At 55.0% G+C, this 22,280-nt stretch overlaps 1 protein-coding gene across 3 annotated transcripts; it reads left to right on the top strand.

Annotated features, from left to right (window-relative positions):
* Nucleotides 1–2,124: 2,124 nt before the first annotated feature.
* Nucleotides 2,125–16,388, top strand: LOC308588171 (maestro heat-like repeat-containing protein family member 7). 3 transcript variants are annotated; one of them, XR_014008597.1, is made up of 6 exons: nucleotides 2,125–2,904; nucleotides 3,117–3,264; nucleotides 3,557–3,738; nucleotides 4,543–5,098; nucleotides 14,579–14,649; nucleotides 16,365–16,388. XR_014008597.1 is itself a non-coding variant. In XM_081196537.1 (4 exons), exons 1-4 carry the CDS (start codon nucleotides 2,756–2,758, stop codon nucleotides 4,682–4,684), a joined length of 621 nt encoding a protein of 206 aa, XP_081052663.1. In that variant the 5' UTR covers nucleotides 2,125–2,755; the 3' UTR covers nucleotides 4,685–5,132. The 3 variants fall into 3 exon arrangements, 1 of the variants encoding a protein (XP_081052663.1); XR_014008598.1 differs by lacking the exon at nucleotides 16,365–16,388 and adding an exon at nucleotides 15,710–15,803; XM_081196537.1 differs by lacking the exons at nucleotides 14,579–14,649; nucleotides 16,365–16,388 and having other exon boundaries at nucleotides 4,543–5,132.
* The last annotated feature ends 5,892 nt before the right edge of the window (nucleotides 16,389–22,280 follow it).

The raw sequence follows: 22,280 nt of genomic DNA, 5'->3' as shown, positions 1-22,280 counted from the left end.
CCAGGTCCATGAAAGCGGCAAATAGGTGGCCTTGCCTTGGAGCAGTGTATTTACTGGCAAGGTGATAGAGAGTTAGACAGTGGTCCATGGTTGATGCTGACTTTCGGAAGCCAATCTGTTCCAGCGGTAGAATGTTCCTCTCCTGGACCCATGAGAGAAGTTCCTCCAGTAAAACAGCGGCAAATATTTTCCCCGGGATAGATAATAAACTGATGGGGCGATAGTTCCTAGGGATGTTTGGCTGGCCGCCTTTGAAGATCGGAACTATTATAGCTTCTCTCCAGGAGTCGGGGATGTCTAGGGCGGAGGAGATAGCGGTGAATACAGGAGTCAGGTGTTCACTCCACCAAAGAGGATCAGTCAGGAAAAGGTCCAACGGGACCATGTCTGGGTCGGGGGCCTTATTCCTTCGCATTGACATTATGATGTTGAAAATGCGAGTTGAGGTAAAGTTTATTGAGGAAGTGGGACTAAGAGAGCAGGAACAGAGGTCCGACGGGGACTGAGGGAGATCTGTAAGAAGATTTGAAGAAGCGAAACTGGTTGAATAATAGGCAATCCATTCATCAGCGGAAATCTGGGTAGCTGGATTGAATGGTGCCGAAGGTCTAACTAAGTGCCAGAAGGAGCGGGAGTCATGCCTCTCTACAGCCGAACGAAGAGTGGACCAAGCCTCAAGGATGTGCCGCTGTTTCTTGCGATGAATCATGTTTCTGTATGTCTTTTTAATATCTATGAACTTTGCACGGGTTTGGGGGTCATTTGAAAATTTGATGGTTCTGACCATTTTCCTAATTCGCCTTCTTAGGGCTTTACATTCCTTGTCAAACCAAGGCGATTCAGAGAAAAGGCGTTGGTGAGTAGGCGAGGTGGTGGTTGTGTAAATTGTTGAGAAAGCATCAAGTAATTTCCGGTATTGATCAGCGGGCAGGATTGAATCAGAGGGAGCTGCAGACATATCGAATGATTTTTGTATGTCCAGGGCAAGAGAGGAACTGAGGCTTGTCCATTTCTTTGTTTTGTATACAGGGTGGCTTTGTATCATGGTTCTATAGTTTGAGGGGACTGAAGGTGGCTCTGTTAGGTTTAACAATAGAGTCAATGGAAGGTGGTCACCACCAAAATATTCAGCCACTTCCATTTTTGTAGAAATTGAGAATAGCTCCGGCGTCAGTAAAATGTAGTCGACAACACTGGTTCCCCGGGAAGTGATACACGTTAATTGCTGTGAGCACAAGGGAGTAATGTTGCCATTCGCAATGCAGAGATCGTTTTCCATGGCCAATTGGGCCATCAGTCTCCCCGACGCATTTGTTATAGGATCAAGAGAGCATCTGTTTCCCCAGGGGGGCTGCAGGGGGTTGTCCAGGAGTGCTGCGGGAGATACTATATCATCGTCGTTGGGACCTATTCTTGCATTGAAGTCGCCTAAGAGGATTTGGGGAAGTCCTGGGTTAGTTGATTGAAGATCATGGAGCCAAGACGAAAGTTCAGACCACCTTTCATTGCGGTCGGAATCGTTAATTACTGGGGGCAGATATATTGTAGTTAACAACCAAGGGTTTTTGGTCTTTGGGAGATGGATCTTTATAGTGAGAAAGTAAGGGGAAGATTTAATTTCCTCGCAAATAGTGAGAGATAAGCTGGTTGAAATAAGACAGGCGAGGCCAACTTGGGGGCGACCTCTGTTGGTTAGTTTGCGAGCACAGGAGTTAAAGGAGCAATAATTTGGAAGAGCGATACTTTGTTGGAACCAGGTCTCTTGGAGGCACACAATGTCGAAAGAAGAGATGAAATTCATTGCTTCAGAATCCATTTGCTTTGTCGCCCAGCCGTTAACATTCCAGGAGACAATTTCTATGATTCTATGATTCTATGACTCTATGACTGTAAACTCTTCCAATATGCAGTTACAGCTGCAAGGATTTTACTGGCCCAGAAATGGAAACAAGAGGAAATGCTGACGATTGAAGATTGGAGACTGAAACTGACAGACTATGCAGAATTGGACAAGCTAACTGGGGAAATTAGATATCTTAAGGACCAAAGTTCATCGAAGACTGGGGGAAATTTGTAGAATATCTGAAAAATACATGTGATGTGCAAACAACGTTAGTGATACAGTGGTGCCACGCAAGACGAATGCCTCGCAAGATGAAAAACTCGCTAGACGAAAGAGTTTTCCGTTTTTTGAGTCGTTCCGCAAGACGAATTTCCCTATGGGTTTGCTTTGCAAGACGAAACGTCTTGCGAGTTCTTGCGAGTTTGTTTCCTTTTTCCTAAAGCCGCTAAGCCGCTACTAGCCGCTAAGCCGCTAATAGCCGTGCTTCGCAAGACAAAAAAACCGCAAGACGAAGAGACTCGCGGAACGGATTAATTTCGTCTTGCGAGGCACCACTGTATTTCAAGAAGCACTGTGAAATTTGAGATGTATTGTTATAAAAAATAATAGAAGTGGGAGGGAAGACTAAAGACAATACTAAGGAGAAGGAATGCGTAATTAAGAGGTAATGATGGATGATTGTCAGAGAAGCTGAAGGAAGTCCAAAAAGAGAGAATTTATTTGTTAAAAATTGGATAAAATTGTATATCTGTGTTGTAAATCAATAAAAATTATTATAAAAAACACACAAGTGAACAGCAGAGAACTGGCACGAGTAACGCTGACACCAAACCCTACATACATTAAGCAAAATAGAAACAGGTTCACCACACTTTCTCATCCTGGTCTTCTTTTATCTTCTTTCAGCTGCCTATGGTTGTGAAGGAGATTTATAACCATCTCCACCAGATCTCCGACACCCACACTAAGGATCAGACGCTTTCGGCTATTGTCAGCCTAGCCACCAAGCGCCTGCAGCCGGTCGTAGACAGCCTGTTGGACTGCTCGATGGAGTGTGATGAGTAAGTTTTTGTGATGTGAAAATGGGGAGGGCTAGATTTAAGGGGTTTCTTAATTTATATTTATTTATATTGAATTTCGTACTTGCAAAAAATTGTGCTCCAAGTTGTGGTTTCTTTCTTTGCTAATGTATGTGCAATATAAAGAAAATATCAAAGGCCTGACTTTTTTTAAGAAAAGGAAAAATGAAAAATTTTGTTTTGAAAAATTGCAGAAGTGCCACAGAGATCTGGAAGGCGTTGGTTGCCAATCAGTATTCCAGCGTCAAGCTGCTGAGACCCCTCCTGAAAAGGCTGCAGGATGCAGACCCCAAAGCGGAAGTCACTTCCAGGCGACGCAGCACTTCTCAAATGCCAATGGCGGTCAGTTTCTCTCTCCTGGATTGTTTTGAATGGGAGCTGGGTGGGGCTGGGGGCTTCTTGCTGGGAGGGGGGGTGCATCTTAATAAGTGGTCCATCCTGTGAGCACCTGCTTTGTATGCAGAAGGGCCCCAGCATCTCCATGTCGGGGAGTCCCTCGCCTGAAACCCTGGACAGCCACTGCTAGTCAGTGTAGACAACACTGAGTGAGATGGACCTGAGTGGACTATTGTCTGAGATCTTGATCTGACGATGACCTCTGCTGAATGCCGTTCTCCTCTCCTTGTCCCTCCAGGCTACCAACGCTCTGTATCATATCCTGTCGTTCCCTGAGGCTGCAGGTATCCTGAAGATCAAGTTCCACCACCTGCTCTTTGCACTTAGCACTCAGATCTGTTTTGTCCATGAGGCGAGAAGAAGAGGTTCGAGGGCGTCAAGTCTAATCCCGGAGCCCTCTTCGCATCTCGATCCACTGACGTGAGGGACCTGCTAATGCATTTTGGGGGGCCCTCCCTTCTCTCTCTGACCCATAGGCTCAGCCCTCCCCCAAGAGATAGGCTTCATTTGGACATGGAGGTTCTGCTTAGGTTAGATAGCTAGGAGACCCAGGCTTCCCCAACCCCTGTGCTCTTCAGTCACTTTGGACCACAACTGCCACCAGCCCCAGCCAGCATAACTGGGCTGAAGATGGGAGTTGTAGCCAAGGACACTAGGATGGGAGAGGATGCTGGAGGCTCTCCCGCACGATGGGCTGATTTGGGTGTGGTGGGACTCACGTGTCATGAAACCTTAAGTCTCCATCACAGCCAAAAGGTTGCCGCTTGTGCTGGAAACATGGGGGAGGCTGCAGGGGGTGATGGTAGGGGTTGGACTGCAAGATGTCAAGGACCTAAAACTCCCCAGATGAGCATACCCAGACCTTGTGCTCATCATCGGAAGCCCCTCTTCACGTGTGCCTCCTCCACACAAGAAGGGGCCTTTTCTGTGGTGGCTCCCCATTAGTGGGTTGCTCTCCCCAGAGGGGCTTGCCTGGTGCCTTTAGATGCCAGACAAAAATGGTCCTCTTCAATCAGGCCATTGGCTGATTCACCTCCTATGCCCTTTCAACTGTGTTTGTTGGAGGGAGAGGAGTTATTGGTTTGCTTTGGTTCTTGTTTTTATTCTGTATTTTGTGCTTTTTAACTTGCATTTTTATGTTGTGAACTGCTCGGAGATCTACAGGTGAAGGGCAGTATACAAATTTTAAAAATATAATCTTCTTAATTCCTTCACTTGACTCAGGATCGCTGTGCAGGCCCTGAAACAACTGATTGGGCGTCTTGAATACCTTGATGATTCTGAGGCTTTGGGGTTGCAAAGCTGCTGGGATATGCTGTCAAGTCCAGAAAGCTTTTTCAAAGGCATTCGTCTTCTGGCAAGGTAAGAAGGTGAAAAGGACTGGCAGGTGAGGCATGAAGAGCAAGGCCTGCTTTCTGGGGAAATGGGGATAAACTTCTTATTTATTTCAGAAAATGTACCATATTGTTCACTCTATAAGACGCAATTTTCCCCTCCTAAAAAGTAAGGGGAAATGTGTGTGCGTCTTATGGAGCGAATGCAGGTGGGAGGCTCTGCTCAGCGTTCAAGTAACCTGGTGGTGGTGGTTGTTGTGCAGGAACACTGAGCGGTTCTTCCTGCCAGCTTCAGGCTTGTGAATCCTTTGCTCTTACTCTTATGTTTCAGGACCTTGTTCAGCTCCTCGACCAAAGAGTACAGGAGGATTTCCCGATTGGCAAAAGAATATATGTGCTCTCCAAACAATAAAAAGAGAGCCATCGGCATGGCGTTTTACTTTGAGGTAGGAACTGGAAACAGGGAATGCCTGTTCTAATGTTTCTTTTTTTATATATAAATATCTGTCAGGGGTTTAGGAGCAGAGGCACGGGCAAGGGAGGAGACAGAGAGCGAAGGGGAGGAGGCAGAAGAAAAGATGAGTGATGACGACGACCCGAGATCTCCCAGTCTTTCCAGTGAATCAGAGGATTCACAGAAAGGAGCACCAGTGGCCAGGGCAAGGGGGGACTCAGGGGGGAGCAGCTGGAAATCGGGACCAGCGTCACCGCCAGGAAGCAGGGAAGAGAAAGGGAGCCAGGGGGGAAGCGCTGGCAGCTCACCACAGGAGGGAGGGCATGAGTCAGGAGTGGCCACGCCTCCATCGGGGAGCGAAGAAACGGTTAAGAGGAAAGTGGAAGGTTGGGCGCGCGCGCCAAGTTCAAATGCAGAGGAAGGCGGCGCAGTAAGCAGCCCCGAAAGGGAACCAGGTCCTAAAGCCCGGCGCAAGGAGGCAGGAGGGTCCGGGTCAGCGTCAGAAGAATCCCGGAAGGAAGAAGCCCCGGGGGGTAGAGGGACCCAGAGGAGGACAGTCAGGCGGAAAAGGTGGAGCAAGGCTAGGATATTAAGTTGGTGCACACGGGGCGGAGACTCAGACGGAGCTTCGCCGATCTAGCTACTAGACGTAGAGTTTGCGCGCAGCAGCGTGAGAATGGAAACTGTAATTCAATAAAGACTTTTACTTAATGATCGCTGGCTAGCGTGATCCTCTGTGAGCTAGGATCTTCAAGCAGCTCTGACAGTAAGCTCCGTCTCTTCATTGTGGGCATCTACAGCCTCGAGGAGGGGAGAGAAACAGGTGCCTACTAGCGAGCTCACGAACGGCAGACGACATGACGGCTGAGCAGCAGATAGAGGACCTCAGAAAAGCAGTGGCACAACTGAACGCCGAGGTTCTCGCATCCAGGAAGAGAGAGGAGGAGGCAGCTGCCGCCTGCAGGGATCTCCAGGTCAGGTTAGACGTGCTGACAAAGCAGACACCCCGGCAGGAGGGAATTGGGTTGGCGAGACGGACAGGCGGGCTAGTCTCTCACTTCGATGGGAACCTGCAACAGTATCCCAACTTTAGAGCCGACGTACTGTGCGCACTGCAACTGCTGCATAAAGACTTTAGAGATGAACAAGAGAGAGTGGGGTTCATCATGTCCCATCTGCATGGGGATGCGAAAGCATGGCTACGCAATTTATGGAGAGATAAGGATCCGGCGCTCCAGAATGCGGATGCCTTTATTAAAGCGATGGATGGGTGCTTTTTATCAAGTATTGACGTGGATCTTGCACGGAAGGAGGTGCATGGGCTGAGACAAGGGAGGGCCAGCGTCAGGCAGTATCATGCCCGCTTTTTCGCCTTGGTCAGTGCCCTGGAATGGGACAGAGATTCGGCTCCGGTAAGAGACCTCTTTTGGGAGGGGCTGCACAACTCGATTAAAGATGAGATCGCGAGGGGGGAGAGACCCCGAACCACCCAGGAGGTCGTTCAGAGGGCACTGGCAGTGGGGGTGAGGCTGGAAGGACGTCCGTGGAGCAGGGAAGAAGGGCGTGGAGGGCGCGAACCAGCCGGGGGCCCCTCCTTCCTTCCCAGAGAAGCAGCGCGGGCGCAATCCACGCCTCCGCCAGGAGGAGGAGCCGAACCTATGGAGGTTGGAGGTGCAAGGGCTCAGTCAGCAACCAGAGCCCTAGCACCGGCAGCAGTGAAAGCGAAGCCTCCTAGAGGGAACAGGAAGTGTTACGTCTGTGAGGAACCAGGGCATATGGCAAAAGAGTGTCCCCAGAGGCCCCACAAGCTCACTGCAGCCTCGGCAATGGTGACTGCAGCAACGCAGCAAGCAGGACCACAGCAGGGAAACGACGCAGTCTGGCTGGAGGAAGAGGCACTGGGGCCCAGCCAGACGTGTTAGTGACGCAGTCCCCAGAGATTTTACAGCCCGTGAACCCCCTCCCGCCCAAACCAGTAGTGAGGCTCACAGCATCTCTCCAGCTGCCCAATGGAATCACCATAGACGTGCCAATCACCATCGACTCAGGCAGCAATGCGGACTTTATAGGACAGGACTTTGTCGACAGGCACGCTGTGCAGTTGCTGCCGGCCACACTGCCCCTGCAGGTTGTCACGGTGGATGGCAGGGAGCTGCTCGGGGGGCAAGTGGTGAAGCAGACGCCACCAATGGTGATGCGACTTGGGAATCACAGAGAAATCATCAGCTTCAACGTCACTCAACTATCTGACACGCCCGTTGTATTGGGCATGAGTTGGCTGGACAAGCACAGCCCAACGATGGCTTGGTACCAGAGGCAGCTGACCTTCGGCTCTTCCTTTTGTGCTGAACACTGCATAGTGCCCAGGCAGGAAGGAGAGGAAGAGGAGTCACAGCTGCTGCTAGGCACGCTGCAAGCGATTCCCCACAAGTACGCTGAATTTTTGGAAGTTTTCTGCGAGAAGGAGGCAGACAGGCTACCCCCTCACAGACCATATGACTGCAAAATTGACCTGCTGCCGGGGGCGGTGCTGCCTAAAGGGAAACTGTATTCCATGTCAGAGGACGAACTGCAAGAACTCAAGGAGTTCATTGATCATAATTTGCAGCGCGGCTTCATCCGGGAGTCCAAGGCAGTGGGGGGCAGTCCCGTATTCTTTGTTAAGAAGCGGGACACGCCCCAAAAGAGACTCGTAGTGGATTACAGGATTTTGAACAGTGTGACTAGGCCATCGGACTTCCCCATGCCCCGAATTGACGACCTCCTCGCGAAGGTACGGAAGGGCAGAGTGTTCACCAAGTTGGACCTGCGGGGGGCGTACAACCTCATTCGCATGCGGGAGGGTGATGAGTGGAAGACAGCCATGTTCACGCCCCTGGGGACCTACGAATATAGAGTTATGCCTTTTGGATTGCAAAATGGCTCCCACGTTTTTCAAGCATTTATGCATCACGTGTTGGCGGGACTGCTCTACAAGACGTGCGTCTGTTTCTTAGATGACATCCTGATCTTTTCGGAGTCGCAGCAGGAGCATGACAAGCACGTCAAGGAAGTGCTGAGCAGGCTAAAGCAACATAGGCTCTACGCCAAGCTGGAGAAGTGCCAATTTGACGTGACGGAGGTGGATTTTCTGGGCTACAAGCTGTCTGACAAGGGGCTCGCCATGGACAGCGCCAAGGTTCGAGCGGTGTTGGATTGGAAGAGCCCGCGCAACCGGAAGGAGGTCCAACGGTTTGTCGGCTTTGCGAACTTCTATCGCAAGTTTATCAAGGGCTTCGCGATGCAGACGGCGGCCATCACTGACACGCTTAGCTCCAAGAAAAAGAAGTTCATTTGGACAGAGCAGGCGGAGCAGTCCTTTCAGGCACTCAAGCGTCTCTTCGCGTCGGAAGAGCAGCTGCTTCATGTCAACCCCAGCAAGCCGATGAGGGTGGAGACAGACGCTTCGGACAGAGCCGTGGGGGCGGTCCTGCTGCAGAAAGACCCGCAGGGGGTGTGGCGACCGGGAGCGTTTTACTCCAGGAAGCTCAGCAAGTCCGAGCAGAACTACACCATATGGGACAGGGAGTTGCTGGCAATTCATGCAGCGTTCAAGGCGTGGAGGCACTTTCTGATCGGCGCCAAGCACACGGTGCAGGTTTGCACGGACCACAAGAATCTAGAGCACTGGCGCACGGCACAGTTCCTGAACCAGAGGCAGATACGTTGGGCTGAGTTCTTTGCGAACTTCGACTTCCGAATAGAGTATGTCCCGGGGGACACCAACATCATGGCAGACGCTCTCTCCCGTAAGCCACAGTATCTGGAGGACGCAACACCAGCGGCCGCCATGCACATCTTCGCACCGACAGTGTGGGCGTGCGCCGCGGCGACCGTGGACCTAGAGGCGGTACGGCGAGCGTTGCAGGGGGACTCCTTCGCACAAGCAAAGATGGCAGAGGTGCAAAGGGGCAAGGCAGCGGCCGACGGTTTCCAGCTAAGAGATGGATTGCTCATCCGTAAAGGGGCCATCTACGTGCCGGGAGACGAACTTCGAGCCAAGGTGCTGCAGCAGCTGCACGACGCGCCCACGGCCGGGCACTTTGGCAAGGAGAAGACGGTGGAATTAGTAGCCAGGGATTTCTGGTGGCCTGGAATGAGAGGGGAGGTCGCAGACTACGTGGCGAGGTGTGACACCTGCCAGAGGGCCAAACCAGTGCACAAACCGCCGGCCGGACTGTTGGAGCCGCTGCAAACTCCGGTAGAACCTTGGGAAAGGGTGGCCCTGGACTTTGTCACGGATCTGCCCAGCTCAAGGGGCAAGACGGCAGTGCTGGTGGTGGTGGACCTGTTTTCCAAGATGGCGCATTTCATTCCGTGTGCTAAGGTGGCCACGGCGGAGCAAACCGCCAAACTGTTCATAGACCACGTGTTCAAGGTTCACGGTCTGCCACGGTCTATTCTGTCCGACCGCGGGCGGCAGTTCATCTCGAACTTCTGGCAGAAGCTGATGGGCTTCCTGAACGTCAAGATCAACCTGGCGTCGGCGAGACAGCCGCAGACCAACGGGCAAGCGGAGCGGGTCAATGCCATCATGCAGCAGTACCTGAGATGTTATGCAAATCAACAGCCTGCGACGTGGGTGGATTACCTGCCGCTTGCAGAGTTCGCCTACAACAACACGAAGCACGTATCCACGGGGGTCACGCCGTTCTTCGCCAACAACGGGAGGCACCCCAGAACCTTCCCGGGACTGGAAAGAATGGGGGAGGGGGAGCCGCAGACAGCAGATGCGTTCGCGTCGGAGCTGCAGGAAGTCCACGATCAGCTGAGGCGCCACCTGGAGCTGGCCAAGCACGCATACAAGGTACAAGCAGACAAGCACAGAAGGGTTGGAGAAGAGCTCCACGTGGGAGACTGGGTTTGGTTAGCGGCCCACGCAGTGCCGGCCAGGTCGTTGGCCAAGAAGAAACTAGGGCATAAACAACTGGGGCCCTACCAAGTCGAAGAGCAGGTCAACCCGGTAGCTTTCAGACTGGCACTTCCGGAGGGTTCCAGAATGCATCCGGTATTCCACAGATCGGTGCTCACTCCCTACAAGGCACCGCACAGGTTCCAGGAACCCGGAACGGCGCCGAGTCCGGCCGGAGACAGAACAGGCCACGCGGGAGCGGCGCAGAAGGAACGCATCAACGAAGTCACGGAGATTTTGGACTCCAGATGGGGGGAAGAGGGGGTAGAATACTTTCTCGCCAAGGAGGGCACCCCGGCCAGTGCGAACAGCTGGGTGCCGGGATACGCCTTAGACGAACCTCTGCTCAAAGACGAGTTTCATGCCCTCTTCCCACATAGACCTATGCCAGCAGACTTTTTCGACGACTGGCTTTTCACACCCACGCTTTCGGCCAGCACGTTCCGGGGGTTCGACTCGGACGAGGAACCAACGCGAGACGTCCGTTCCCCGGAGGGGTCACCCTCGGGATCTGTCTCAGAACCCTCGTATTGGTGGGACGATAGGCCAGAGGAGCAGTTCCGCAGAAAGTGGCTGGACTGCTCAGGACGAGCAACGCCGCCAGGAGGAAGTGAGGGAGAGACGGACATGGACATTTTCGGGGACGACCCTGGTTTCGAGCACGGCGGCACAGAGATGGAAGCGGAGGTGACCGTCATCGACGAGAGCAGGGAGGAAGTCCCGGAAGAGTTCAGATGGAGGCCCGCCACGGGAAGCGACCGATATCCGACGTTCGTCCCTTTGCAACAGCAGCCCCCAGCTCCAGCACCGGAAGGAGGGGAGGGGGGACTGGGGGGCTTCGAGGGGGGGATGGATGTCAGGGGTTTAGGAGCAGAGGCACGGGCAAGGGAGGAGACAGAGAGCGAAGGGGAGGAGGCAGAAGAAAAGATGAGTGATGACGACGACCCGAGATCTCCCAGTCTTTCCAGTGAATCAGAGGATTCACAGAAAGGAGCACCAGTGGCCAGGGCAAGGGGGGACTCAGGGGGGAGCAGCTGGAAATCGGGACCAGCGTCACCGCCAGGAAGCAGGGAAGAGAAAGGGAGCCAGGGGGGAAGCGCTGGCAGCTCACCACAGGAGGGAGGGCATGAGTCAGGAGTGGCCACGCCTCCATCGGGGAGCGAAGAAACGGTTAAGAGGAAAGTGGAAGGTTGGGCGCGCGCGCCAAGTTCAAATGCAGAGGAAGGCGGCGCAGTAAGCAGCCCCGAAAGGGAACCAGGTCCTAAAGCCCGGCGCAAGGAGGCAGGAGGGTCCGGGTCAGCGTCAGAAGAATCCCGGAAGGAAGAAGCCCCGGGGGGTAGAGGGACCCAGAGGAGGACAGTCAGGCGGAAAAGGTGGAGCAAGGCTAGGATATTAAGTTGGTGCACACGGGGCGGAGACTCAGACGGAGCTTCGCCGATCTAGCTACTAGACGTAGAGTTTGCGCGCAGCAGCGTGAGAATGGAAACTGTAATTCAATAAAGACTTTTACTTAATGATCGCTGGCTAGCGTGATCCTCTGTGAGCTAGGATCTTCAAGCAGCTCTGACAATATCTATTAAGATTTTACAAATTATATCAAACAAAACAATACACACAAACACAAAAAAAGAACAAGTATAATTTCAAAACCTTATTTTCTTAAAACTTACTTCACCGACCTCCTCATACCTCCCCTTTCTGCATTCCTATTTCAAATATTTAGTTCAGCAAATCTTAATCTTAACTTAATCTTTACAGCTGTACTCCATTTAATTTCTAAAACCACATCATTCTAGCACTCATTAATTTTACAATGTTTCTTAAGATAGTTCTTAAATTTCTTCCAATCTTCTTCCGCCGTCTCTTTCCCCTGGTCCCGGATTCTGCCAGTCATTTCTGCTAGTCCCATATAGTCAATCACCTTCATCTGCCATTCTTCCTAGGTGGGTAGATCTTGTGTCTTCCAATACTTTGCGATGAGTATTCTTGCTGCTGTTGTAGCATACATAAAGAATGTTCTATCTTTCTTTGGCACCAATTGGCCAACAATGCCCAGGAGAAAGGCCTCTGGTTTCTTAAGGAAGGTATATTTAAATACCTTTTTCATTTCATTATATATCATTTCCCAGAAAGCCTTAATCCTTGGGCACGTCCACCAAAGGTGAAAAAAGTACCTTTAGTTTCTTTACATTTCCAACATTTATTATCAGGCAAGTGGTAATTTTTTGCAAGCTTGACTGGGGTCATGTACCACCTATAAATCATTTTCATAATATTTTCCTTTAAGGCATTACATGCCATAAATTTCATACCGGTGTTCCACAACTTTTCCCAGTCAGCAAACATAATGTTATGACCAATATCTTGTGCCCACTTTATCATAGCTGATTTCACTGTTTCATCTTGTGTATTCCATTTCAACAGCAAGTTATACATTCCTGACAAGTTCTTAGTATTGGGTTCTATCAGTTCTGTTTCTAATTTTGATTTTTCCACCTGGAAGCCAATTTTCCTGTCCAACTTAAAAACCTCCATTATTTGGTAATAATGGAGCCAGTCTCTCACTTTGTCTTTTAATTTCTCAAAACTCTGCAATTTAAATTTATCCCCCTCTTGTTCCAAAATTTCCCAATATTTCGGGCCTTTTGGCATCCATATTGAGTTTTTTCACAGCCTTAGCTTCCATTGGCGACAACCACCTTGGGGTTTTATTTTCCAACAGGTCTTTATATCTAATCCAGACATTATATAATACTTTCCTGACAATATGATTTTTAAAAGCTTTGTGAGCTTTAACCTTGTCATACCATAAATATGCATGCCACCCAAAAATATTGTTAAAACCTTCTAAATCCAAAATGTCTGTGTTCTCAAGAAGCAGCCAGTCTTTCAACCAGCAGAAAGCTGCTGATTCATAGTAAAGTTTAAAGTCCGGCAGGGCAAATCCCCCTCTTTCTTTTGCATCAGTTAAAATCTTAAGTTTTATTCTGGGTTTCTTTCCCTGCCAGACAAATTTCAAGATATCTTTCTGCCACTTCTTGAAACAATCCATCTTGTCCACGATTTGCAATGTTTGAAACAAAAACAACATTCTAGGCAATACATTCATTTTGATCACAGCAATATGGCCCAACAGTGAAAGCTTCAAATTTGACCATATTTCTAGATCCTTTTTTACTTCCGTCCAGCATTTCTCATAATTGTCTTTAAATAAATTCACATTTTTAGCTGTCATGTTAATCCCCAAGTGTCAGGGGTTCAGGAGCAGAGACGCAGAGAAGGGAGGAGATAGAGAGCGAGGGGGAGGAATACGAAGGAAAGATGAGTGGGGATGACGAACCGAGATCGCCGAGCTTATCCAGTGAGTCCGAGGATTCCCAGAAGGGAGCGCCAGCGGTCAGAGCAAGGGGGGAAAACAGGGGGACACCCCAGGAAGAAGGGTCCAGAGAGGGATCAGAGAGCAGCAGTTGGAGATCGGGACCCACGTACCCAGCCGGGAGCAGCGGGGAGGAAGGGGACCAGATATCGGGTTCCGGAGGCTTTCAGAAGGAGGGAGGGCATGAGTCAGGAGTAGTCACGCCCACCTCGGGGAGCGACGAAACGATCAAGAGGAAGGTGGAGAGTTGGGCGCGCGCGCCAAGTTCAAATGTAGCGGAAGCTGGCGCAGTAAGCAGCCCAGAGAGTGAGCCAGGTCCCAAAGCCCGCCGCAAGGAGGCGGAAGGGTCAGGGGGGTCCGCGTCAGAAGAGAGTAGGAAAGAAGAGACCCCGGGGGGCAGAAGGACCCAGAGACGGAAGGAAAGGCGCAGGAGGTGGAGCAAGGCTAGGGTATTAAGCTGGTGTGCTAGAGGCGGAGACTCAGACGGGTCTTCGCCGGTCTGACCTAGAAGAAGTAGGGCTGCACATTGCAGTTTGGAAATGGAACCTGTAATCCAATAAAGACTCTTTTAACCTGAACGCTGGCTAGCGTGGTCCTATGTGAGCTGGGACTGAGTGGCAGCCCTGACACCAAGTATTTCACTTTCTTAACCACAGTTAAACCCGTTTCATTCTGGAACCTCTCCCTTTCAGTAACTGTTAAATTTTTCTCTAATACCTTAGTCTTTAATTTATTCAGTTTAAATCCTGCGACTTGACCAAACTCTTGAATTAATTCTAAGACTCTTTTAGTACTAGTGTCTGGCTCTTGTAATGTAAGTACCAAGTCATCTGCGAATGCTCTCAGTTTGTACTGTTTAACTCCAACCTGTACCCCTTTAACCAGCTGGTCCCTTCTAATCATGTTCAGCAAAACCTCCAGGACCGATATAAAAAGCAATTATTTCTAATGTTTCTTATGGTTTCTTTATTCCTCGCAATTTAACTGTCAAATGTTCTTTAGCATTTACACATTTTTTATTTAATTGTACAACTTCAGCTGCATTCACTGCTATCATGTCTAATATATATGGACAATGTTTTTTGATAGAAGATGAATGCATACATAATAAAAGATGCACTTACAGTGGCTTTGCTCCAACTTAGGGGATGTCTGACTCCGATACGGACACTTCCAAGACCTAGTGCGCAAGTTACTGCAGGCAGCAATCATACAGGTATTCCGTTAATGGATGGACAAGTCTTCACCTTTGGAAGGCTAAGATTTTTCTTAAAATTACATTTTTATATGTACTCCCTTCCAGTCGGGATTCAGGCCTCATCATGGGACTGAAACTGCCTTGGTCACACTGGTTGATGATCTCCGGCGGGCTAGGGACAAAGGTGAGAGCTGTTTCCTAGTTCTGCTGGATCTCTCAGCGGCGTTTGATACCATCGACCATAGCATCCTTCTGGACCGTCTTGAGGGGCTGGGAGCTGGGGGCACTGTTATACAGTGGTTCCGCTCCTTCCTCCTGGGCCCAGTTCAGAAAGTGGTGTTGGGGGATGAGTGTTCAGACCCCTGGGCTCTCACTTGTGGGGTGCCTCAGGGTTCTGTCCTCTCCCCCATGCTTTTCAACATTTACATGCGGCCGCTGGGAGAGATCATCAGGAGGTTTGGGCTGGGTGTTCATCAGTATGCGGATGATACCCAGCTCTACCTTTCTTTTAAATCCGAACCAGTGAAGGTGGTGAAGGTCCTGCGTGAGTGTCTGGAGGCGGTTCCCTCATTGCGAGAAGCAAAGCTACAGGGAACCAGGCAGAGGGCCTTCTCGGTAGTGACGCCCGCCCTGTGGAACGCCCTTCCAGCAGATGTCAAAGCGATAAACAACTACCTGACATTCAGGAGACATCTTAAGGCAGCCCTGTTCAGGGAAGTTTTTAACGTGTGATATTTTATTGTATTTTTGGTTTTTATGGAAGCCGCCCAGAGTGGGGTATAAATAATAAATTATTATTATTATTATTATTATTATTATTATTATTATTATTATTACTACTACTACTACTACTACTACTATTGGAAACACCTTAAAGCTGGTATAAGTTCATATGTATTTATTTTTGCCTGCTTTAAAGATTGATTTTTGTGTGTCTGCTGGTTTATTATATATCTTTTTTTCTCTTTGTTCCGCTATGTATCGGGGTGGGGAGACTAATAATAATAATAATAATAATAATAATAATAATAATAATCCTTTGCTCATCCACATAAGCTGTTTTCATTTATTTATTGAGGCCACTAAGTCTTTGAACGGAAGAGATTTCTCCAGTTTCAAGCCTCATCTCATGCTCTTTATGAGCCAAGTCCAAACCCTCCTGCAGTTCAGACGCAGCTTAGGATGTGTTTGCTTCAGCATGATTCCAACCAGCTCATACTCCTTCCTTCCCTTTCCCACCAAAATGTACCTGACTGTGAGAGCAGAGGCGAATTAGATTGGGAGGGCCATGCCCAGCCCTGGAGGTAGGAATGCGGAGTCCAGGCCCACCAGAAACCAGCGGAGAACTCCATAGTTCCAAATGGAAGCACCAGCCTAGCTTCTGCTGTGGCCACATTGGGATGAGAAGGGGCAGGAGGGGTCATGCGTAGCTGGGTGCTTCTTGATGGAGACCATTGAATTGAAGTGAGCTGCTTTGGGGGCCAACCTGAATCAATCCCAAAATAACTCGTTCAAGAGGTGCTTTTTAGAAACTGAGCTCACAGCCTAACTGTAAAACCATGACATTATATGCTTATGAAATACGTGATATTTGTTGACTGATAAGGGGGGGGCAGCTCTATAACTTCCATGGGTCACAGAAAGCCTGGGGGTCAAAACAAGGCACCACCTTCTCAGGTGAATATCAGGCTTGAGTCCATAAATGTTGCTCGACTTTATCTGGTGTCATTTAGGCTCTGCCTGTTAGACCACCAGTGCTGCCGCCGCCGTTCGGCCCGTGAGACCGCCCATGCTGCCGCCGCCGCCCTGGCGGTGAGACCGCCCGTGCAGCCGCCGCCGCCCGGCCCGTGAGACCGCCCGTGCAGCCGCCGCCGCCCGGCCCGTGAGACCGCCCGTGCTGCCGCCGCCGCCCGGCCCGTGAGACCGCCCGTGCTGCCGCCGCCCGGCCCGTGAGACCGCCCGTGCTGCCGCCGACGCCCAGCCCGTGAGACCGCCCGTGCTGCCGCCGCCGCCCGGCCCGTGACACCGCCCGTGCTGCCGCCGCCGCCCGGCCCGTGAGACCGCCCGTGCTGCTGCCGCCACCCGGTGCGTGAGACCGCCCGTGCTGCCGCCGCCGCCCGGCCCGTGAGACCGCCCGTGCTGCCGCCGCCGCCCTGCCCATGAGACCGCCCGTCATGCCGCCGCTGCCCTGCCCATGAGACCGCCCGTGCTGCCGCCGCCGCCCGGCCCGTGAGACTGCCCGTCATGCCGCCGCCGCCCGGCCCGTGAGACCGCCCGTGCTGCCGCAGCCGCCCGGCACGTGAGACCGCCCGTGCTGCCGCCGCCGCCCGGCGCGTGAGACCGCCCGTGCTGCCGCCGCCGCCCGGCCCGTGAGACCGCCCGTGCTGCCGCCGCCGGCCTGCCCGTGAGACCGCCCGCCCTGCCGCCGCCGCCCTGCCTGTGAGACCGCCCGTGCTGTCACCGCCGCCCGGCCCGTGAGACCGCCCGTGCTGCCGCCGCCGCCCGGCCCGTGAGACCGCCCATGCTGCCGCCGCCCTGCCCGTGAGACCACCCGTGCTGCCGCCGCCGCCCAGCCCGTGAGACCGCCCATGCTGCCGCCGCCGCCCGTGAGACCGCCCATGCTGCCGCCGCCGCCCGGCCCGTGAGACCGCCCGTGCAGCCGCCGACGCACGGCCCGTGAGAGCGCCCGTGCTGCCGCCGCCGCTCGGCCCGTGACACCGCCCGTGCTGCTGCCGCCGCCTGCCCTGTGAGATCGTCCGTGCTGCCGCCGCCGCCCTGCCCGTGAGACCGACCGTCATGACGCCGCCGCCCGGCCCGTGAGACTGCCCGTGCTGCCGCAGCCACCTGGCCCGTGAGACCGCCCGCCCTGCCGCCCTGGCCGTGAGACCGCCCGTGCTGCCGCCGCCGCCCTGGCCATGAGACCCACCGGGCTGCCGCCGCCCTGGCCGTGAGACCGCCCGTGCTGCCACCGCCGCCCTGGCCGTGAGACCGCCCGGGCTGCCGCCGCCCTGCCCGTGAGACCGCCCGTCATGCCGCCGCCGCCCGGCCCGTGAGACCGCCCGGGCAGCCGCAGCCGCCCGGCCCGTGAGACCGCCCATGCTGCCGCCGCCGCCTGGCCAGTGAGACCGCCCGTGCTGCCACCGCCGCCCTGCCCGTGAGACCGCCCGTCATGACGCCGCCGCCCGGCCCGTGAGACCGCCCGTGCTGCCGCAGCCACCCGGCCCGTGAGACCGCCCGCCCTGCCGCCCCCGCCCTGCCCGTGAGACCGCCCGCCCTGCCGCCGCCGCCCTGCCTGTGAGACCGCCCGTCATGCCGCCGCCGCCCGGCCCATGAGACCGCCCGCGCTGCCACCGCCGCCCTGGCCGTGAGACCCCCCGGGCTGCCGCCGCCCTGGCCGTGAGACCGCCCGCCCTGCCGCCGCCGCCCTGCCCGTGAGACCGCCCGGGCTGCCACCGCCCTGCCCGTGAGACCGCCCATCATGCCGCCGCCTCCCTGCCCGTGAGACTGCCCGCCCTGCCGCCGCCCTGCCTGTGAGACCGCCCGTCATGCCACCGCCTCCCTGCCCGTGAGACCGCCCGCGCTGCCGCCGCCGCCCGGCCCGTGAGACCGCCCGTGCTGCCGCAGCCACCCGGCCCGTGAGACCGCCCGCCCTGCCGCCCCCTCCCTGCCAGTGAGACCGCCCGCCCTGCCGCCGCCGCCCTGCCTGTGAGACCGCCCGTCATGCCGCCGCCGCCCGGCCCATGAGACCGCCCGTGCTGCCACCGCCGCCCTGGCCGTGAAACCCCCCGGGCTGCCGCCGCCCTGGCCGTGAGACCGCCCGCCCTGCCGCCGCCGCCCTGCCCGTGAGACCACCCGTGCTGCCACCGCCGCCCTGCCCGTGAGACCGCCCGGGCTGCCGCCACCCTGCCCGTGAGACCGCCCATCATGCCGCGGCCACCCGGCCCGTAAGACCGCCCATCATGCCGCCGCATCCCTGCCCGTGAGACCGCCCGCCCTGCCGCCGCCCTGCCTGTGAGACCGCCCGTCATGCCGCCGCCTCCCTGCCCGTGAGACCGCCCGCGCTGCCGCCGCCGCCCGGCCCGTGAGACCTCCCGTCATTCCGCCGCCGCCCGGCCCGTGAGACCGCCCGTGCTGCCGCCACCGCCCGGCCCGTGAGACCGCCCGTGCTGCCGCCGCCGCCCGGCCCGTGAGACCGCCCGTCATGCCGCCGCCTCCCTGCCCATGAGACCGTCCGCGCTGCCGCCGCCGCCCTGCCCGTGAGACCGCCCGTCATTCCGCCGCCGCCCGGCCCGTGAGACCGCCCGTGCTGCCGCCACCGCCCGGCCCGTGAGACCGCCCGTGCTGCCGCAGCCGCCCGGCCCGTGAGACTGCCCGCCCTGCCGCCGCCGCCCTACCTTTGAGACCGCCCATCATGCCGCCGCCTCCCTGCCCGTGAGACCGCCCGCGCTGCCGCCGCCCTGCCTGTGAGACCGCCCATGCTGCCGCCACCGTCGGGCCCGTGAGACCGCCCGTCCTGCCGCCGCTGCTCTGCCCATGAGACCGCCCGTCCTGCCGCCGCCGCCCAGCCCGTGAGACCGCCCGTGCTGCCGCTGCCGCCCGGCTCGTGAGACCGCCCGTGCTGCCGCCGCCGCCCTGCCCGTGAGACCGCCCGTGCTGCCGCCGCCGCCCTGGCCGTGAGACCGCCCGGGCTGCCGCCGCCCTGCCTGTGAGACCGCCCATGCTGCCGCCACCGTCCGGCCTGTGAGACCGCCCGTCCTGCCGCCGCCGCTCTGCCCGTGAGACCGCCCGTCCTGCCGCCGCCGCCCAGCCCGTGAGACCGCCCGTGCTGCCGCTGCCGCCCGGCTCGTGAAACCGCCCGTCCTGCCACCGCCGCCCAGCCCTTGAGACCGCCCGTGCTGCCACCGCCGTACGGCCTGTGAGACCGCCCGCCCTGCCACCGCCGCCCTGCCCGTGAAACCGCCCGCCCTGCCGCCGCCGCCCGGCCCATGAGACTGCCCGTCATGCCGCCCCCGCCCTGCCCGTGAGACCGCCTGTGCTGCCGCCGCCGTACGGCCCGTGAGACCGCCCGTGCTGCCACCGCCGTGCGGCCCGTGAGACCGCCCGCCCTGCCGACGCCGCCCTGCCCGTGAGACCGCCCACCCTGCCGCCACCGCCCTGCCCGTGAGACCGCCCGTCATGCCGCCCCCGCCCTGCCCGTGAGACCGCCTGTGCTGCTGCCGCCGTACGGCCCGTGAGACCGCCCGTCCTGCCGCCGCCGCCTGCCCATGAGACGGCGAGAGCCCAGCGCTGGGCGGGCTCTCCTCACCGCCGCCGCCCCGCCTCTCGCCCGTGACCCTAACCCTAACTCTAACCCTCACCCTATCCCTAACCCTAAATCTAACCCTAACCCTAACCCTAACCCCAACCCTAACCCTAAACCTAACCCTAACAGAAACGCTAACCCTAACCCTAACCCTAAACCCAATCCTAACCCTAACCCTAACCGTAACCCTAACCCTAACCCTAACCACAATCCTAACCCTAACCGTAACCCTATCCCTAACCCTATCCCTAACCCCAATCCTAACCCTAACCCTTACCGTAACACTAACCGTAACCTTAATCCTAACCCAAATCCTAACCCGAACCCGAACCCTAACCAAAACGCTAACCCTAATCCCAACCCTAACCCTAACCCCAACCCTAACCCTAACCCGAACCCTAACTCTAACCAAAACGCTAACCCTAACCCCAATCCTAACCCTAACCCTAACCACAATCCTAACCCTAACCCTAACCGTAACCCTATCCCTAACCCTATCCGTAACCCTAACCCTAACCCCAATCCTAACCGTAAACCTAACCCTTACCGTAACACTAACCGTAACCGTAACCTTAACCTTAACCCTAACCTTAACCCTAACCGAAATGCTAAACCTACCCCTAACCCTAACCCTAACTCTAACCCTAAACCTAACCCTAACTCTAACCCTAACCCTAGCCCTAGCCCTAACCGTAACCGAAACGCTAAACCTAACCCTAACCCTAACCCTAACAGTAACCCTAACCCTAACCCTAACAGTAACCCTAACCCCAACCCTAACCCCAACCCTAACCCCAACCCTAACTCTAACCGAAACGCTAACCCTAACCCTAACCCTAACCCCAGGATTGGGAGCCATTTCCTAAAGCCCGCCGGAGGGAGGGGGAAGAATCCGGGGAATCATCAGCGTCGGAAGAGTCTAGGAAGGGCAAAACCCCAGGGGGCAGGAGGATCCAGCGGAAGAGGGAACGAAGGAGGAGGTGGAGCAAGGCAAGGATCTTAAACTGGTGTCGGGGCGGGACCGACAGAGGGAGCTTCAACGGTCTACAGTTACAGACGTAGGGCTGCGCGCCGCTACTGTCAAACCGCAAATGGACTTCAATAAAGACTTTTGTATATAAAGAGAAACTGGCGTTGGTCCTTTGTGAGCTGGGACCTGAGGCAGCTCTGACAGATTGGGTTAGGGTTAGGGTTAGGGTTAGGGTTAGGGTTAGGATTGGGGTTAGGGTTAGGGTTAGGGTTAGAGTTCGGGTTAGAGTTTGGGTTAGGGTTAGGGTTAGGATTGGGGTTAGGGTTAGAGTTAGAGTTAGGGTTAGGGTTAGGGTGAGGGTGAGGGTTAGGGTTAGGATTAGCGTTTCGGTTCGGATTAGGGTTAGGGTTAGGGTTAGGATTGGGATTGGGGTTAGGGTTAGGGTTACGGTTACGGTTAGGGTTAGGATTGGGGTTAGGGTTAGGGTTAGGGAAAGGGTTAGGGTTAGGGTTTGGGTTAGGGTTAGCGTTTCGGTTAGGGTTAGGGTTAGGGTTAGGGTTTCGGTAAGGGTTCGGGTTAGGGTTAGGGTTGGGGTTAGGGTTAGGGTTAGAGTTAGGGTTCGGGTTCGGGTTAGGATTAGGATTAGCGTTTCATAGAATCATAGAATCATAGAATCATAGAGTTGGAAGAGACCACAAGGGCCATCAAGTCCAACCCCCTGCCAAGCAGGAAACACCATCAGAGCACTCCTGACATATGGTTGTCAAGCCTCTGCTTAAAGACCTCCAAAGTAGGAGACTCCACCACACTCCTTGGCAGTGAATTCCACTGTCGAACAGCTCTTACTGTCAGGAAGTTCTTCCTAATGTTTAGGTGGAATCTTCTTTCTTGTAATTTGGATCCACTGCTCCGTGTCCGCTTCTCTGGAGCAGCAGAAAACAACCTTTCTCCCTCCTCTATGTGACATCTGTCGGGGGTACAGGGACAGAGGCACAGGGAAGGCAGGAAATGGAGAGCGATGGAGAGGAATCCCAGGACAGCGAGGAAGAGGATGGCAATGACGCAAGGGATTCCATGAGTCTCTCCAGCGAGTCAGAGGATTCCCAGAAGGGGGCGCCTGTGGTCAGGGCAAGGGGAGCCCCAGGGGGAAAGTGTCAGGAGCGGGAGGCCAGCAGAGGACCCCAAAGCGGCAGCTGGGAATCAGGGCCGGCTTCCCCACCAGAGCGCAGCGAGGTGGGGGAGGTTCCAGTGTGTCAGGGGAAACAGCTCCGGCAGCAGAGGAGGAGGGGTCAGAGCAAGCCATTCTCCCGGAAGGGGAGGAGGGCAGTGAGGGGAGTAGCATAACTGTCAAAAGGAAGGTTAGAGGTTGGGCGCGCG

Source organism: Podarcis bocagei (assembly GCF_964188305.1).
Source record: "Podarcis bocagei genome assembly, chromosome: 1".
NCBI lineage: Eukaryota > Metazoa > Chordata > Lepidosauria > Squamata > Lacertidae > Podarcis > Podarcis bocagei.
This window is presented reverse-complemented; position numbering and strand designations above follow the sequence as displayed.

Coding starts and splice junctions, on each gene's coding strand:
- LOC308588171 (XM_081196537.1), top strand. CDS start 2,756: ATGGTTGTGAAGGAGATTTATAACCATCTCCACCAGATCTCCGACACC. Junction 3,265..3,556: donor CTTCTCAAATGCCAATGGCG/GTCAGTTTCTCT, acceptor TTGTCCCTCCAG/GCTACCAACGCTCTGTATCA. Junction 3,739..4,542: donor TCGCATCTCGATCCACTGAC/GTGAGGGACCTG, acceptor CACTTGACTCAG/GATCGCTGTGCAGGCCCTGA.